General features: G+C 41.6%; 1 protein-coding gene across 1 annotated transcript; it reads left to right on the top strand.

The window, feature by feature from the left end:
- The first annotated feature begins 6,401 nt into the window (after positions 1–6,401).
- On the top strand, positions 6,402–11,368 carry brms1lb (BRMS1 like transcriptional repressor b). Its single transcript, XM_041064960.1, has 10 exons — positions 6,402–6,644; positions 6,897–6,987; positions 7,565–7,692; positions 7,980–8,059; positions 8,252–8,348; positions 8,842–8,931; positions 9,076–9,140; positions 9,247–9,286; positions 9,542–9,671; positions 10,506–11,368. The coding sequence occupies exons 1-10, from the start codon at positions 6,509–6,511 to the stop codon at positions 10,621–10,623; spliced, it is 975 nt and encodes a 324-aa protein (XP_040920894.1). The 5' UTR covers positions 6,402–6,508; the 3' UTR covers positions 10,624–11,368.
- The last annotated feature ends 7,018 nt before the right edge of the window (positions 11,369–18,386 follow it).

Below are 18,386 nucleotides of genomic sequence, written 5' to 3'. Positions count from 1 at the left end.
GTCTACACCTACTCTATTAACCACACTGTGTTATCATGTAACTGTTATGAATTCTGTGGTTGTCTTTATCTTTAAATGTATGCATGTTCTGCATGTAAGTATGTATTTATTGAAGTATTATGTATGGTTTGTTGTATATAGTTATTGTTTTACTGAAGACGTGGATCCTCTGTCACAATCAAATGTTTTTACAGTCTCAGAAGAGTTGAGAAGAAGACATTATTATGACCACGTCTTCCAAATAAGCCCCTTTGACCCTGAAGTATAAAATTACATATAAAAACACTTCACGTGGTGTAAAAAATTACAGAAATCTACACCTGGTATATTCAGGGGGACAGAGAGGAGGAGGTGGCAGGATTTCCACACTTGATTCTGCACATGCTTACACTACAAAGTGGATTTACTCAGCAAGCCAAGTGCAGAGGAAGAGGGGAAAGATTCTGAAGTTTCCTCATGGAGACTCCTTTATGAAACCAGCACTGCGTGTTCTGGACTTACCCGTCTAGCACTTCACAAGCTTTAACACATCCTATGGAGGTAAAATCCTGCACAAGCTAGCTTTGATTGTGGAAAGCACTGTGTTAAGTCATGTAGAAATGTATAACTACTAAGAGTTTTGGTAAGAATTTTGAACATTTTCCTTTTTTTTTTTTTTTTCACACCCAGTGTTGTGACTGTCCTTGTGATCTTGTTATCTTTGTTTGGATTTGTCCCACTGTTTCTTTGAATCAAGTCTTACAAAGAGAAATTCCTTTGTCTTTAATACCATGGTGGCAATGTGCGTGACAGAGGTACCTGTCTGTGCTCCCCTGACATTTAAGATAAAATTCCCAGGATCATGTCTGTTTGCCCTGTGAAAAGTGGGGCTTGGTGAAAACATAGCAACAGTATCCAAGAGCAGTGAAGCATTGACACCTCTGTAGAGCGATACTCAGTTGAGGTTACGCTATACAAACCAAACACACACACACGCACATATGCACACCCAGCAGGGCAGTGATATCACTACCTCACAGTTTGGTAGTCTATCTTTCAGACGAACGTCACTTGTACAGGCACATACCATCTCCTGACTGCCTGTCTTGAAATTCCACACATTCTTTAATCTGTGTCAAGTATCATAATGAGGCATCTGGGGACAAACTGTTCTTGCAGCCCTGTGTTTTTTCTTCTTTTACCAAGATTGCGTGCTTGTGCCTATATATGGTCAGACTTTCACCCCACATGAGAAATGCTGGGACTTCCACTTTACATATTTGAGAATTTTTTTTTTTTACAAAGCTGTGCAAATGCTCTTGTCTCCACTTGCCTTGTGTTTACTTGTGGTTGCTATGGACACTAACCAATGAGTGAGCACTGACGCCAACTCAGTGTCAAGTGCTGTACATTGCCCTCTGTCTGTGCGTTGGAAAAGCACCACTTATCTAAGTCAGTAAGTTGCCTGAGGGGGTATCACACCCTGTCAGTGAAGTGCTGAGGTCATGAAACTCTTGCAGTTTCTCAGCTGACCAGATAACACCAACCTCACCCTGCATTCTTTCAAAAAAAAAATCGGCATTTGCGCTCTACTCTTAGTTGCCATGTTTATTAAGTACAATGCCTCTTTACTGCCTTATACAACAGCCCCACAATATATTCTGCTGTCATGAAGGTTATAATGTTCAGTTTTTGTGTAAAAGTGTACCTACCCTCATTGATATAAATAGAGTGGGCGAAAACATTCAAAACACCACTCAGTGTAATCAAATACAATTCAACAGCACCACGAACGACAGCCTGACCTGCAAGTTGAATTAGGTTTCCAGGGTTTTTGTGCTGTATTGATTGGGTTTATTAGGGTGGATTTTTAAGGGGTGTCTTATAAACTGACAAATGTGTGTACAGTATATCAAAATAAAAGATAAACCTGCAATTCCCAAGTATTTTATATCAAATTTGAAGAAAAATAATTGTAAATATAATAACTAAAACGCATGTTACATAATCCTAATGTCTTTTTCAAAAGAACTGTCTCACTGTTAGCAACATATACAATTCCCTTTCATTCCAGCAATCATTTTGCAGTAAAAGGTATGAAATTATTTTAAGTAAGAGTGATGGATACCTAAATTTGGCGCTTTTTTTTCCCTAACAGCAACAGTTTAGCAAGAGGTAAAATTGTTGATGAACAAGTGGGGGAAAGGGGGAGAAAATTACTAATACTGAAATTACATCACGGCTAATTTGTGAAACTGAAACACTTGTAATTTCTGGAGAGCATCTAGCTACTATTTACTTAAAGGAATACTTTGACATTTTGGGAAATGCACTCATTCACTTTCATGCTGAGAGATGAGCAGAACGATACCGCACTTGTGTCTGTACACTAAATTTAGAGCTGGGAGGCAATTAGCTTTGCTTAGAATAACCAAGGGGTTAAAGCTTAGATGTTTTGACAGAGCCAGGTTTGCTAATTTTGTCTAATTCCCGTCTTTAAGCTAAGTTACAGTAAGTTAATAACCCCTGGCTCAGGTGTACAGATATAGCTGTATCCCATCTGCATTTGTCAGTGAACAATTTGAACAAAAGTAATATAATGTGTTAATTTTGAATGTTTGAAACTTTATTTTGTATTGAGCCAAACTAGCTGCCTCTACAAGCTTTTAGTCTTTAAGCTAAACTAAGCAAATAACCGCCTAGGTCTGGCCCCATAATTGGCATACAGACATGACAATGGCATTATCTTCTCATTTAAGTCTTAGCAGGAAATAAGTGCATTTAACAAAAATCTCCATCAGCACATATTTCAGAAGTGTAAGATACATGTCAGTTACATATAAAATGAATAGTAGTGAACATTTTAATACTTTCTATGAACAAAGGGTCACTGTCTGAGTTATATATAGTTTTTTGAGTCTGTCAAGTATGTCAGGAGGTTGTATCAGTGATCTGTAACTTGTACAGCTGTCTAAAAATAGCTTCAGCTTCCCAGATGTGTGCATGTCATTCATGACAACTTCCCTCCTGTTTCAGAGGGAACCTGTCACTCCATTGTTCCTGTAATCACTCAGTGGACAGTGCCAGTCAACCTCTGCTCGCCCATTTCATGTGTGGGCTCAGTGACACAGTAGCTCTACGCCCAGAATTTACACAAACTATGCCCACTTTATGTTTTCACAATGTGTGTGTGTGGCTTCATGTAAAAAGGAGTATTTTAGTATGGTATCTTCACACATGGTTGTTTTCCACAGCTTGTATTAAATAATTGGTAGGCATGCTTGTTGTTATATGGTATTACTCAGGCTGTTTCTTTTTCACAGGGACTTCACCACAACCATGCTTTATGAAAGGAAAACATTAAATGTGATCTTATGTAATCACAGTATAGGCCTACTATGAAAATAATAGTGTGTGATCTTTACCCTCCTGGCTTCTCTTTCAGTGAGCTGTAGAAAGGTCATTAATCCTGCGTGTTTCCGAGAACAAATTTAAAAAAGATCACTTCAAACAAGTTTCCATACCTGTGAAAAGTACTTTGCCATACAATGGCATGCATGTGGTGGTCATGAGATTTTGGTGGTTTGAAAGGTGGGAAAATTGAGTATTTCAACATCTTTCTATTGCTGTAGCTTCTGAAAAGATGACTGAAGACATCATAGACTTATTGATTGAAACTTTCAAACTGAGGTGAAAACTCTCAGATGCTCCCCTTTGTTGACTCGGTTTCGCGCTGAATGTGCAAATGCATATTTTTTCGGGGAAATGTGGGTGTTTTTCGGAGAAGGGGTGATACCTTTATTTCCCTCCCCAGGCATTCTCACGGTGTTATGCATACATACAAACATACACACACGCACACACACACACACACACACACAGAGGGATTAATGTATGCAACATGATCTGTCCTGTCCTACTGCCCTACTGCCACCAGGCATCTCTCAAAATCACAGTATTGCTATCAGGTTCAGAGTTGTTGGTTAAGTCTTACAACAGCATGGAAACACATGAAAGGATCACTTCAACCACTTTACACAAAAAAAACAAAAACATATTTCATCACTTAACCATGGTGGTATGTGGCTACACAGATATGTTTGCTTTTATTTGTCTCTGGGATTCCTGAGTTTCCTTAAAGCAATCGTTTGACATTTGGGAAAATGCTCTTCATTTTATTGCCAAGAGCTTGATGAGGAGATCAACACCACTCTTGTCTTAGAGACAGCACCTGATTAGCGTAACTTAGCTTAAGGTAAAGACTGGAAACAGGGGGAAACACCAGGCCGGATTCTGTCAAACAAAAAAAAAATGTGTAAAAACAAAAGGGTGAGATGTTAATGTCATCAGACTGTGGCACTGTGTCTGGCCTAGCACATAACCCCAAGTAAAACCAAAACCTGCAGTTTGGTTTTTGTATGGATTACACAAACTACCTATTAATTAGTGAACTTTAGGTGTGCTGGTAGATAGATCTGTTTCACCTTTGCCGTGAGCCAGACTAGCCCCACTTTTTGCTAAGCTTATTTCAAAGTGAATAAGAGTATTTCTCAAAATGCCTACCTGTTTTTTCAAGCTAACCTTTAAGCACAATTAAAGAGAAAGCTTTAAAGATGATTATGTATTAGTGAGCCACAAAGGTTAGAATATCTCAGGCTATGCATATGTAGAACCAAGGGGTCTGCAATGCAAGTTAAATGGGTCATTAAAATTTTAATGTCTTTTTATAGTGGTAAGCAGAGGAGGAATGCTAATGTTGGGATTTTACAAACACTTTGCTTGGCTCCAGTTCAAAAAAACTTGCTGCTGCATATTTTAACAAGCTGGAGATGTAAGACTGATTTTGTGTGAAGAATTAATAGAGGGATCTGCAGCAGTTCAAAGGAGACAAACCTACTTTAACTTTTTTTTTTTTTTTTTGATGGCATTTTATCAGTTGTAGAAGGCAAGCCTTCACCTGTTTCTCCACCTGTTATTCTAAAGTTTAGTCAGTAATCTGACCGTTGGGTTCATAGCGAAACAAAGTCACAAGAATATGAAACTGTTGTAAAGGTTAAGTATTTTTGAAACTGCAAGCCTAAAATCAGAAGAAGTTTGGATGCACAGCCTGTGTAAGCAAGTACGGTTTCGGGTCATAGATTTACATTGATTACACAATGTTATCACAGCACTGACTGTCATGTGAGTACACATGCAAAACAGTTAAAACAAGGCAAATAATGTTGTTCTAAGAATTTTTCTCGGGGTGCAGAGACACAGTTGTTGTGCAGCTTATATTTTGCAGCTTAAGTAATGAAATTGGAAGAGAAAATATGCAGTTAACCATAAACTATGGCTTTCTGTGTGGACATCTTCTCATTCTTAAGTTTCTCCTACATTCTTTCATGTGCAACTTTATTGATTGCCCAGTGTGTCAGCAGTCTCTACTCTGTGAGAATAAAGAAAAGTTCGGTATTATGAAATGAACCACAAAGACAAGTCAGATTTTCTGCTCACGTATTGTACTGCACCCTGAATACAAATTAGAGCAGCAAAGTTTCCTGACACACTTACAGCAGTGTGAAAATGGATGTGACTGGCAGTGTGCTACACACCACGGAAATAGTGAGGCTACAAGACTAACCGCAATCAACTCAGAAAATTCTCTCAGTTTAATACTCTCATTTACATTTTTTGCGAGGTTGTAGCAGGCCCTCTGTTCTGCCAACTTGTGCATCACACATAAAACTCTAACTTCTTGTTTAGTCTTAGTGATTGCAACACACGTTTTGTTCATGCTTAAAGTTATTTATTTTCAAATATGTAACTCAAACAATATATTTATTATAGCATCTTTGTCATATATAGTCAGCATTGATTTTTATTATTTCTTCATCAGTGTTTCTGTTTAAAGTCTTTTCATCCATTTACTCGTATACCCAGTAACCCACATTTGCATCATGTTCCTTTAATCATTCCTACGAATTCTTCCAGTTTCAAGAAGGATAAACCTAACTCTTCAGGAACTGATTGAAACTGAAGAAATGGACTGTTGTTCATCCATCTTGCAAAGGTCTTTGCCGCTCTCCTGTGGTTGAAACATGAAATGCAGGTCCTTCCACTAAAACATGCACAAGGACATGCATACTTTCAGCTAATAAGTTACCAAAGGTCAGTATGAAGAATTGTATAAAGTAAACTTTACATTACACGAAGCTCGGGGCCTGACTTCCTATAAATCTCAAAACACGAACAAACCAACGAAAGCATACATTTCTGCACATACAGTCAAGTGTTAATTAAAAGTGTAAGAAACTACAAATACCTAAATTCCTCACGTGCCAATTAGTGACCCATAGCAACATCTGATTGGACAAATTCAGTAAAGCTTCTTGTCATTGGCCGACGGTGGCCATGTTTGCATTTCCAGCTGTCTAGATGCGGGCTTGCTAACCGGCTAGCCGTCTGAGCTACAGTTGCCTTCTTATTCGGGGTAAAATTAACCGGCGGCTCTGCCATCCCGTTAACACCGGCTTATCTGTACGACACAATGCCGGTTCACTCCCGGGAGAAGAAAGAAAGTAACCACGAAGAAATGGAGGTGGATTTTCCCGAGCAAGACGGCAGCAGCACAGACGAGGAGGACACTGTTAGCTCATCCGTGTCCGAAGATGGAGACAGCTCGGGTAGGAAAATGAGGCCTTAAACACCAACCTACATTTAAATTTTGTAACCTGCATATCTGTCAGACACGAGCTAAACTAGATATGGCTTTGTTGTTGAAAATTAGTTGACGTTTTAACCGGGGGAGTCGTGGTGGTGGTGGTGGTGGTGGTGGTACACTATGGAGCAGGGATGCAATGATGTTTGTGGTGGTTGAAAAGAAAAGCAGTTGATATGGAAGTGATGTCAAACCTGTTATGTTTTCATGTGAACAGAGATGGATGATGAGGACTGTGAGAGGAGGAGGATGGAGTGTCTGGATGAGATGACCACCCTGGAGAAACAGTTCACTGACTTGAAGGAGCAGTAAGTTTCTTCATATAGTGTTTCCAATAAAATCTTAAGTTGTCTGCCTTGAATTAACAGTGGACCTCAGGAAAAACTCACCATGGTCTGTGTCAGAGACTCTGAGACACTTGTCATTAAAATCAACTAGCCATGTGCTGGTGAATCTTGCCTCCGACTTCTCTGGCTACTTTCATTATGTCCTGGTCTGTTCTAACAGCCATTCAGTGTGTAATTGTCCATCTTTTGGAAGTGACATTCTGTTTTGAAAATGTCTTTGGTTTTTAATATGTAAAGCTTGGCTTGTGTATTTGAGAACACTTAAATAAATGGCTCCCTGCCATGCCACAGCATCCTGTTCTTGAGAAGCAAAGACATGATTTTGCTGTTTGACCCAGACCAGTGGGAGCTGAGAGATGTGATTACTTCCAGCTGTGTTTTATTATGTTCCTTTGTGTGATCCCCTTGGTGAATTTGCTTTTAAGACCGTTTCAAGATTATTGCTAGACTCTCAGAAAATGCCACAATAACAAGTTTCAGCCTGAGTTCAAGCTTACGAATTAATGTGCTCTGCTACTCTATTTTTTTTGCTGCTTAGGTTGTACAAGGAGCGTTTGAGCCAAGTGGACATCAAGCTGCAGGAGGTAATGGCTGGCTGTGCCCAGGAGTACCTGGAGCCTTTAGCCAACCTGCAGGAGAACATGCAGATCAGGACCAAAGTTGCTGGTAAGTCCAAGTAATCTTTGCTTTATTGCACTTACATATTTAGGTTTATTTAGGTAAGTTGAATTTGAGATCACACCCCCTGGCCTTAACCGTTAATGTGTGCATTTATATCAGTCAATATTGCAGGACTTTGCACTTGTTCAAATGTCAGTGTCTGCAATAATATTTATTTAATGACATGTCCTTTTTTTCAGCAGTTTAAAGGCTATAATTGTTTTGAACAAAGGTAATTCTCACCTTACTTGCTGGTTGCCTCTAGATTGACTTGCCATTAATGTTCGTTGCAGGAATCTACAGGGAGCTGTGTTTGGAGTCAGTGAAGAATAAGTACGAGTGTGAGATCCAGGCAGCCTGCCAACACTGGGAGGTGAGAGGGCAACATTTGAGTCAGGGCTTATGTGAGGACGATTGCCTGAACAACACAGGAAATACAGTGTTATTTTGGATGTTTGGGGTTTTTCCAACAGTTTGCAGTACCTGGATAAAATTCAACCCCAGTCCTATTTCTGGAGATGTCATGACTTTCTGTCTCGGTTGGCCCCCTTTTTCTGTTTTTCAGAGTGAGAAGCTGCTGCTGTTTGACACTGTGCAGAGTGAACTGGAGGAAAAGATAAGAAGACTGGAAGAAGACAGACACAGCATTGACATTACCTCAGGTACCAGCCAGGGCTTCAACAGATCATTGTTTGAAAAATGTTTGTTTGGATATGTTTGTTCATCATTTAGTCAATAAAATATCCAAACCTAACAGAAGTTTAGCTTATAGCGAGATCTTAAAGTTGCCTTCTTAATGCGGCCTCTATCCACAGTTATAATGTTATGAAATAAATTCCTTACATTAATTTTGCGAAGTGGTAATTATTAAATATTTCATATTTTCATTGAACAATGTGTAAAGCAGTTTATTCCAACTTGGGAGCTTTCAAGCCTATCGATGAGTTGTGTAGTAGAAGCACTAACATACCTTACATGAAGAATCAGTGAATAATACACTGCAAATGAGATCAAGAGTATGTTAGCCGACAACATTCAAACTTTACGCTGACTATTTGTTAAACAGATGAAATATGAAGCAGATATCCAACAGAAGGAAGTGACACAGAAGCACAGTAATTCCCCTCGCCATAATCTGTCCTCTTTGTTTTCCAGAGTTGTGGAATGATGGATTGCACTCACGGAAAAACAAGAAAAAAGACCCGTTCTGCCCTGTCAAGAAGAAGAAGCCTGTTGTTGTTTCTGATATCCTTTTCCTTTTGCCCTGTCCTTGTCTCATTCCTCCCATCAGTCATCTGCACCGCATTCTGCTGTAGCACTTCAGAGCCGTGCTGTTAAGACAGATGTTGTTCTGCCACTCTTCAGAGCTTTCCTTAACCTCTCCATTACGGCCTTATATTGTTTACATGCTGCAAGATCTGGATATTCTTGAAGACTGGACTGCAATAAGAAAGGTATTAGTAGGACAATGGACAGATTTGTAAAGTGCTAAATGCATCTATGTTGAGGTTAAGTTGTGATTTGATTTTTCAACTTGTGTCTGTCCCCACGCCCCTACAGGCAATGGCATCGCTGGGGCCACACAGGGTGAAGGTAGATGGTAAGATTCTCTCCTTGTCCTTGGTTACAGTCAATATCTGGCCGAGTGCAGCAATCGACTTTGTGCCAGAAGTGCTCAGGTTCATTGATAAGGAGGCAATTGTTGCCTGTGTCCCTCTCCCCTCTTCTCCTTTTTAATATTTTGTAATGTATTTCTTTTAACCTTACCCTGCCCTTAGTTACTTCCCTTCCCTTCCCGTCTCCCCCATCTCGTCCTCACCCCATTTTTCCTTCTCTCTTTTTTTTGTTCCTGCAGTCCCTGCTGTAAAACCCGACAGACATCACCACGTGGCGCGCTCTGAGGACGGTCGACTTTTCTATGACAACCAATGGTATTGCAGGGGACAAGCCATCTGTATTAACAGGAAGGACGAGTACCCTACTAGGTGGGTGTGTGTGTGTGTTTGGGGGGGGGGGGGGGGGGGGGTTTGAAGAATAGATTGCTCTTTGTAAAAATGACACGGAGTGAGGATTTTGATTATAGCATGAGAGAGTTATAAAGCTAAATGACATGTACAGGCTCATCTGCAAATGTGTGTTTCTGGCTCATTGTGTGAGACGGTGAGAGGCAGTGTGGTCACATGGTGGATTTATTTGTAATGGAAATGGTCACGGATGGATTTAACCAAAGACAATGCGAGCATTAGCAGGAATGATTGTGATTCCACATTCTGCTCTTTGTGCGTCCTGCCTTGTGTGTTGTCAGGGCAGGCTGCGCACTGAATAGAGGGAATGCATTGATGTCAGTTTTTCACGGCACAGCATCAATCCGCCTCAGAACCACTGAGAGGCAAAACAAATGCAACAGGTGGCTGTTATGAATGGATAGAGCTGTGATGCAGGGGTGCGTACAAAATACCAGTCAGTAAGTGGTCGAGGGCGAAATGTAAAATGTAGCCAGAAATGTTTCCTGACACATACACATATATTCCTGAAACACACAGATCGGTGACAAGTACTGGAATTGAAAGGGTCAGTTTGGAGGCGGTGCTTAATTTTGTAACAGTTCTTCATGATTCAGCAGACAACCGGTTCCGGTTCCTGTCCCGGTTTTTAGAAGGTTCCCAAGTTGAACCAACTCCAAACCAGCACCAGCACTAGGTTTGCAGTGGTATAAGGGTTTTGTGTATCAGTGGTTTAAATGCAACTGAAGACCTATGGTACTGTGAGGATCGTGGTACGGCGTTGCACTAACTTTGTTCTGTCTTTGTGTCATGCAGCGCCATCATCACCACAATCAACAATGACGAGGTGTGGTTCAAGCGACTGGACGGCACCAAGTCAAAGCTGTACATCTCCCAGCTGCAGAAAGGCAAATACACTATCAAGCACTCATAAAAACACACACTGACACTCGCTCGTACCCACACACGTACAGTACAAAGACCGTCATCTTTGCCATGTTTCTCTGCCTCCTTCCCATGTTGTGTCTTTCTACATGCTTGACATATGAACAGTACACACAGAGACACACACATCATGCAATGCAAAGATTTTCACTCGAAGCTTGACAAATACAAACACACCTCATTTCACTCCCTCTTTGTATGAGTAACAAAAAAAAAACTGTCCAGAAACATATTTCCCACCTATAACCCACCCATTTAGAAGATGGTCTTTTCTGTAAATATGTATATGTTTGTTGATATTATTGACAAGGCCACAAAGTGTCATTTTCTCTGGAACGGAGATCAATGCAAAGTGCTGCTAAAAAAAACAGAAAAACGAAGGGAGAAAAACCGGAGCAGTAGCGAACTGTGAAGCTCAGTCGCGTGCCTTTCTGAGACGAGACGATGCCTCGGCTGATCGAACAAAAGTCCTGAACTATCGATGCAGTGAAGCCTTACTTTGTACTGTGTTAGCACCAGGAGGACTGAAGCGGGTCGATGAATGAGCGAGTGAGAAAATGTGATCCAGGTGAGGATGCCGTTAGACTTGAATTTCATGCTCCGCAGAGCCTGATAAATCTGTATTAGGATCCCCAGGGACCCCAGTTTGAGAAATTGTTTTAGTTAGTTAAACAAAAAAAAAAAAAAAGCGTCAATATGGAGACTGATTAATCAATTTTGAGTAAACGATTATATTGTGAGCGTAATGAGATAAAACTGTTCTTCAGGAACACCCCAGGGTTTCATTGAAACCCACTTGCGGAGCCACTGTACTAAATGATCTGTTGATGTGTTGATGTTTTAGTGGGATTTTCAAAGCACTACAGTTTTAAATTCAATCCAAGGCCGAGTCCCTGCACTAAGCAAAAGGTAACGTTTGGAAAGAAAGCCTAAACATGCAGAAAATGGGAGGTGCCATGTATATAGAGACGACTGTGTTTATTTTTCTGTTTAGTTCACTGTGATTCTTCCCTCTGTCTCCTGTCATGTTGCCATGCGTCTGATAGTGCCTAGGAAACTCTTTCACCCCAGCCTTTTTTCCCCATAAATGTGGCAATTGTGGCTCCCTATGCAGTTAGCCATACTGGCTACCCCCAACGGCTACCTTCTGCGTTTACACTTGGTCGGAGTCTAAGACAAGCGTTTGACATTATTCATATAAAAATCATGTTTGGAAAGTTGTAGGAGGCTTGCACAGCTTGTGTCGACATGCAGTACCTTGTTTTGCTGAAGTTTCTTGTGTCTGTGAGTCTTCACAACAGAGATGTAGAATTAGCGTCACCTGCAGAGTGACTGTGGTTAAGTTGATGGGAAATACAGCAGGTAGAAATATATCAGAATTTTCCTTTAAGGCGGGATCCAAAAAAAGGTCTACTCCTCAGGTTTGGGATGCAGTTTTTTTACTTTGGCAGTGGACTCATAACAGAATCATTGTTGTAACTCATAGTACCATTTTCCATCTTTTTTGTCTTTATTTAGCCTATTTCTGTCCGCTATGAATAAAATAGCTGAAAGGATCATTTATTAAGTACTGCAGTGTAATGTTACATCTCTAAAAAATCGAAAGTATCTCCTGTTCCCTGTCCTCTCTTCTTGTCTTTGTTCCCTCCTGTGTTGTCACTTCTCTTTCCCTATTCCCCTTTGTCTTTTTCTTTGCTGTCAGTGAAAATGTTCCTCAACATTGATGTTTTAACAGTACAAAAAGAAAGCAAGGTTAAGGTTTCCGTGCGTACAATCCGTCCGGTGTAAATTATGTTTGGTTCAATGAAGGAGATCTTGCTTTGTGTTGTCTTTGTGGTGCTTTATACTGTCAGCATTGCATACGTATTTCAAAGTATTACCTGCCAACAGTATTGTAAAGAGAGGTGCTTGCAACACTATACTATACACATAAAGAAAAAGTGTTTGTGAAGCCTAATGTGGCATCCACTGAGTAGAACTTTTGTTTTTTTATTTCTCCTTTGTTTTTATGCGTCATTGTTCCTTTTCCACAGTAGAGATAAAAAAGAAAAATGTGACATTGTGCCAATGCATGTACAGCTGATTAAAGATATTGTTTGTATCATTTGAAGAGTCTAACCTGCTCACACAGAGCATAGATGCTTAATTTGAGTAGAATTGTGTTTCTGCTGTACTTTAAAGGCTTCCTGTCTGCTTTTCTGTCAAAGAAAGGAAGTGTCTGTGCCTTTCGGTGATTACAGTATCAGCCCTCACTGCTGAGCTTGACTCAAGCTAATTTCCTTTTCTTCGACTTAAGAGCTTTGGATGAAAAAAGAATATCAGAGTTGTGCATAGAAGTTAGATATCCTATTGAATTTGGCCTAGCATGCACAAAAAAAGCCCAGATAAAATCTTATATAATACTCCAGTGTACAAAGGGAGAAAGTCCCTGACAGTGCTCAACCCAAAGTCACCCCTGAGGTTTGCTGAACCCTGGCTACACTCCTCTATGACAAAAAAAAAAAAAGTGGCTTATTTGGGAGAAAAATGCTGTGCTAGTCTTATTTGATAATGGCTCTTTGGTCTGCTGTGCTGTTCAACCTTTCAGTCACTTATTTCTGCCAGAGCGCCACTCACTAGATTAACACCACGTACTGGTATTGATTCAGGATCTGCGCTGATGTACCATTTTCTTGCCCCCACCCTGTCCATCTGCCTGCCCTCGGGCCTGTGCAGGCACCCCATGCAGAACCACTGCAACCTTATACTCATCTATTGAAATTTGGAGGAATCAAGGCTAATTGGATAAAGTTCTCCTCTAGGTAGAGCTTTATAGCAAAAAACTGGTGTTTTAATGCACATTTTTTTGCTATGATTTACCGCATTGTCATACTGGGTCAACACCATGCAGTTTATTTAAGAGCATGTATCTAAAAATCTCACATTCAAACAGCCAAACAGGCCTTCCTCGCACTTCCCTGCTGCACTACCATTTTTCTGTCCAGAAGGTGTCAGTAGAGCTCCACAGTGGTGAGTTTGCAGCCTCTGCACTAGATGGGAGGAGGGAGGTGGTCTGCGAATCTGGGGCACCCTGCTACTGAAGCCTTCCAGCTGATGAGAGAGAGGGAGAGGATGGATGAAGGCACAGTTTGATCACAGCTTGCTGGCCACGTCTGCTACCGCAAAAGAGAGAGGGGGAGCGAGAAGGAGGAAAATCCCCATCACCGCGTCAAAAGCACGAGCAAGCAAGCAACAGTGCTGTCTGTCTCTGTATACGCCATGCAGCATCTCTCTAGAGCGTTCCTTGAATCTGCTTCACACATTCCCGTGAACGTGCACATGAATGCACACATGAATATGGTCCGAACGGACATAACATGCAGATGCAGACGTGTAACAGCAAAGCGAGAGGGGTTCCTTGTTTGTTTTCTGTCTAACTGTATCGGTGATGATGCTGGCTGAATGTGGTGCTTGTCCTGAGGTTCCAGAGAGTTCGGGGGAGCTACTACAGTGACGAGTCAGGTCCTGACGGATGAGAGAAGCTGGCCATCTTCAGCCCCATCTATACTTAATGAGTAACCAGAACTGGAGGGTCATTGGGACGTGTTTACTGCAACACTGGGGCTAATTAGACCGTGAAAGTGTCACACTGTGCTAAATTACTTATATCTCTGCCCTTCTGTGTGATATATGTGTGTGTGTGTGTATTGCTGTGTGTTTTCAGGGGGAGTGAGGCTGTGTATGTGAAGCTGTTTGTGCATGCATGCATGCATGTGCTGTGTAGCAGGGGCTGTGCGTGGGCGTGTACCTTTTGCTGATTGTGTAAGAGAATGTTAAATGCATACATCCATAAGTTAACATCAAAGGGATGAGGCTAGCTGCTCATCATCAGGATACATGAGGAGAGAGAGACAGAGAGCAAGTTGGACTCAAATGGGCAGCGCTGCACCTTGCAACCTCTGTTCTAAGTGAGCCTGGTATCACTGCTGTAGGTGTGTCAAAGGCAGTGGCCTAGAATTCACCATTTGCACTCAGGGTAAACCTGGTTCTTCATCTTCTACTGTCTAGACTCTTCTTGCATCAAGTTGCTGCTTCTTTAAAGATAGGCTTAAATTGCCTTGCTTACTGAAAACAAGTTTTTTACAGCAGTTATGAAAGTAACTTTAGGTGTAGCCTGTTTTATTACCAACGTTTTATAGTCCTTTTTAATACCGTGAGACTAGTTTTAAAAGATAAATCTTTGGAAATGTTATATGGGTACCTCTGACTGAAAGGTTTCAAATGGGACAAACAGTGGAAAAACACACCTTTTGAATTTTCTTTCACATGCATTTTAAACAATGTCGATTTTCCACACAAATGTTGTTTTTCTCTAGTAAAGTAATTCAGTGATTCACTTTCAGGGAACTCAAGCATAAATAAAGGAACTTTTTTTCCACAAGGTGACAAATGTCTGGTGAAGAAAAATGTCAAATTAAAGTTGAATACAACAGTGCAGTCGCTCAATAGTACATCGTAAAGGACAACATTCATAATGTTTTGGGAAATAGGCACATTAGTCAACTTAAGGTGGTACTCGTGATTGAGAATTAGGAGAAAAAAAAATTCTGAATTGACTCCATGTTACAAAAAGTTCTGTCCTTTCAGGAATTGCTAGTTGCAAAATACTTCTCATGCTGTTTGTTTCCATTTCAACTGGAACAAAACAGATTCAGTATCACACAAAGGATCATTTTGTTGCTACCTCTGCCAGCATCATTTGTTGATTGTGAAGGCCTTTTTTCAGTGACGTGCAATGACAATTTTCAGTGTACTCACAGGATTGAACTCGATTTGCAGCATTTGCAACAGGAAGACACCTGATGATGCATTGTCAGTGGGCCTTGGCACCTGCGACTTACCCCTCACCTCTGACCTATGTCATGGTGACAGTACCTTCTTTGCAATCAAATTATCAATTGCAGTAAACAACTTGCCATTTTTTGGCACGTGCCGAACTGCAGACCAGATCTTTGTCTCAGCCGAGAAGCTGCTTCGTATGCCACAGAAGATGGTTGGTGGATGAATGGCCCCAATGAAGGTGGCGGCTACAAGTATCTCAGGTCTGGCTGGGCATGATTCAGTACAGCAGTGGGATAGTGATGTTCTGCGTGCCCAGTTCTGTCTTGACAGACCTTTTGGTGGTCAAAAGACCCTCAGAGCCAGTAATATGGCTATTATGGAGTCATTTCAAAGAATGCAGCATGGCAGGGCAGTGACAGCCTTGATTCCCAGTCCTCAAGGCAGAACCCATACTCCCTACCCACCCTTTAGCTGTCAGAGAGTCAGATAGGAAGACCTACTTGTCAACCTGTTGGACTTAGCAACAGTTTTATGATTTGTTGAGGTGTCCCAGCTAATGCAAGCTCAAATTCCAAACACTGGGAAGTGTAGGTAAATGGCATGACTGACACATTACTCATCTTGCGGTAGCTTCTCAATTCTTGGATCTTGAGGCGAAGAGGGTGCATCTAAGATTGACCCCAGCAGTTATGGGAAAAAGAATCCCAGAATTCAGTCTACCATTTCTGTCTAAAAGGCCAAATGGCTGAGTTTTCAGCAGCACTGTTAGGAGAGGGAGTTGACCCAGAGAGCTGCCCAGTCTGTTCTGTTCTTCCTTTCCTGCCTGTCACATTCTACTGTTAAGGTGTATGCATGACTGATCTCTTCTTGTCATGTGTGGTTTGTCGAGAGTTTATTTTTAACCAACCTCTGCTGAATTTGACTGAGGCGGCTGCTTTCTGTGGTACACTCCTCTGCCCCTCAGTGAAAATTGCCGGTTTATACCCATTGGGCCGGCTCCTCTAAAGCTGTTATCCATCACGACAGCATTGCCGCGTGCCCTGACAACAGCTAAAAGGGTGAATAAGTTGTGCACCCTTTCCTACCACCCAAGCTGTACGCTTAGTGAAGGGGACTTGAGAGACACTACCTTCAGACAAAATCTCCCCTTTTAGCCATCGAATATTAAAAGTTCGTTTAGGTGCAGAGGGGGCTCGGTTTCACTGCTTTGTGTCCTCATGGGACAGAGAAATGAAAAATTGCATAATCTGTAGCCTGTTTGAGCTTTGGTCTGATATGCACTCTGTAGCACTTCTTCTACTCTGTGGACAGTGTTGTCAGTAAACCCCCTAAGGCTCAGCCATTGGCTGTGCAAGGGTATCTTGGAAGGACCCCCTTGGCTGTCTGTGTAGTCTTTGCAGCTTTATGTCTATTGAGGACATATGCATGTTAGCATTGCTGCTGAAGCCCTGCATATTTCCAGGTTTAAATGTTATAAATTGACCTGTGAGCTGCTGTGAGACAGTTCTCTGTCCTTGCTGTATAGCTGATTTTATCAGGGCCTTAGAGCAGACTTCCCCTTGCTAGGTTTCCAGCACCTCCTGCAGCACAGACAGATAACTGCTCAGTGAACAGTTGGTGCAGCCTTGTCACTTGGAGTAGGATACTGCACCCTCTTGCACTTTCCCCAAGTAGCCTGGTTGGCAGCTGGTGAGTGCTTGCCTACATACAAATTTTAAATGCAGATCCATGGTGACAAGTGGCCAAGCTGTTAGAGCCCTGTTTGAGAGACAATGCTCATAGTACATGGGCTGTAATGTATATCCATCATTAACATTCATAATTAAAAGAGTTCAGTAAGTGCAATAAGCTAAAAGACTCCACAACCTGTTAGACTGCAGACATTAATGACATTTGAACAGATGTTGTTCGTGTCTGGCCCTGGGCAATATTTGACTTTGACCTTTTCCTTTGCCTAAAAATTATGACCTGAACCTACTTTGAGACTCTCCTCCTGTGCTATAAAAGTGCTGTGAAAATTGATTTCAGGAGTTATAACTCTTTTTGACTTGATAGCTTGAAACTGAGCAGCTCCAGCAGGCTGGCGGGCCAGTGTGTGTCAGGTTTATTTAGCTGACCAGACGAGGTGGTAGTATCACCTTCCACCTCCACACCCACTGTCCTCAGACACCATACAGTATCTCCTCATTATGTCAGCTCTGATATGCAAAGCAGCCCCGGGAATGACTGTCGCATAGCAGAGAGAGACAGGGGCAATGTTTTGAGTATGTGTGCAAGAATGGACGTGTGTTTGTGTCCTTTGCGCCTTCTTGTGTATTTGTGTGTCTGGACGGGCTCCCCAGCCAGTGGCAGGACTGTTGCTATGATTTTACATGGAGAGGGTATCATGTTCAGCGTCATCTCCCCAAACAGATAAACACACACCTTATCCGCCTCTTGCAGGCACAGCTTCACATGATCAGAGCAGGCTCAATATGGAAATGTAGTCAAATGGCCAACTGGCATCAGCCACAGGATAAGAGACTACAGAGACTTGGTAGTCAGGGTGATTCTCCTGCCTCAAAATTTAGATACAGGGCTTCCTTTCTTTCGGGGTTCAGCTTGTGTTTGTGTAATGTAAATGCACGTGTTCATGAATGTGTATGTAAACACACACACGTGTGTGTGTGTGTATATATAAATATATATATGTGTGTGTGTCTGTGTGTGTGTGTATATATATATATATGTGTGTGCGTGTGTGTATATATATGTTTCACTTGAGCGTACAGTTGAATGTGTGTCGGCCTTGTTTACTGCATGTGTGTGTGTGCCTATCAGGCTGTGTATGTTTGTGCTGGACGCAGAATCAGCGGAGTGAGAAACAGAAAGCTCACCCAGCCATTTGGCTGCAGTCCTAATTGGCTGTGTGCTGTTGACAGGATGCTGACA

The sequence above is a fragment of the Toxotes jaculatrix genome, chromosome 19, assembly GCF_017976425.1.
Source record: "Toxotes jaculatrix isolate fToxJac2 chromosome 19, fToxJac2.pri, whole genome shotgun sequence".
In the NCBI taxonomy this organism is placed as follows: Eukaryota; Metazoa; Chordata; class Actinopteri; family Toxotidae; genus Toxotes; species Toxotes jaculatrix.
The sequence above is the reverse complement of the archived record's forward strand: the minus strand, read 5'-3'. Positions and strand labels throughout refer to the sequence as shown.

Excerpts from the sequence above, each read along its gene's own strand:
- brms1lb (XM_041064960.1), top strand. The coding sequence starts at position 6,509 with ATGCCGGTTCACTCCCGGGAGAAGAAAGAAAGTAACCACGAAGAAATG. Across the intron at positions 6,988-7,564 it reads TTCACTGACTTGAAGGAGCA|GTTGTACAAGGAGCGTTTGA; the intron begins GTAAGTTTCTTC and ends TTTGCTGCTTAG. Across the intron at positions 9,141-9,246 it reads ACTGGACTGCAATAAGAAAG|GCAATGGCATCGCTGGGGCC; the intron begins GTATTAGTAGGA and ends ACGCCCCTACAG.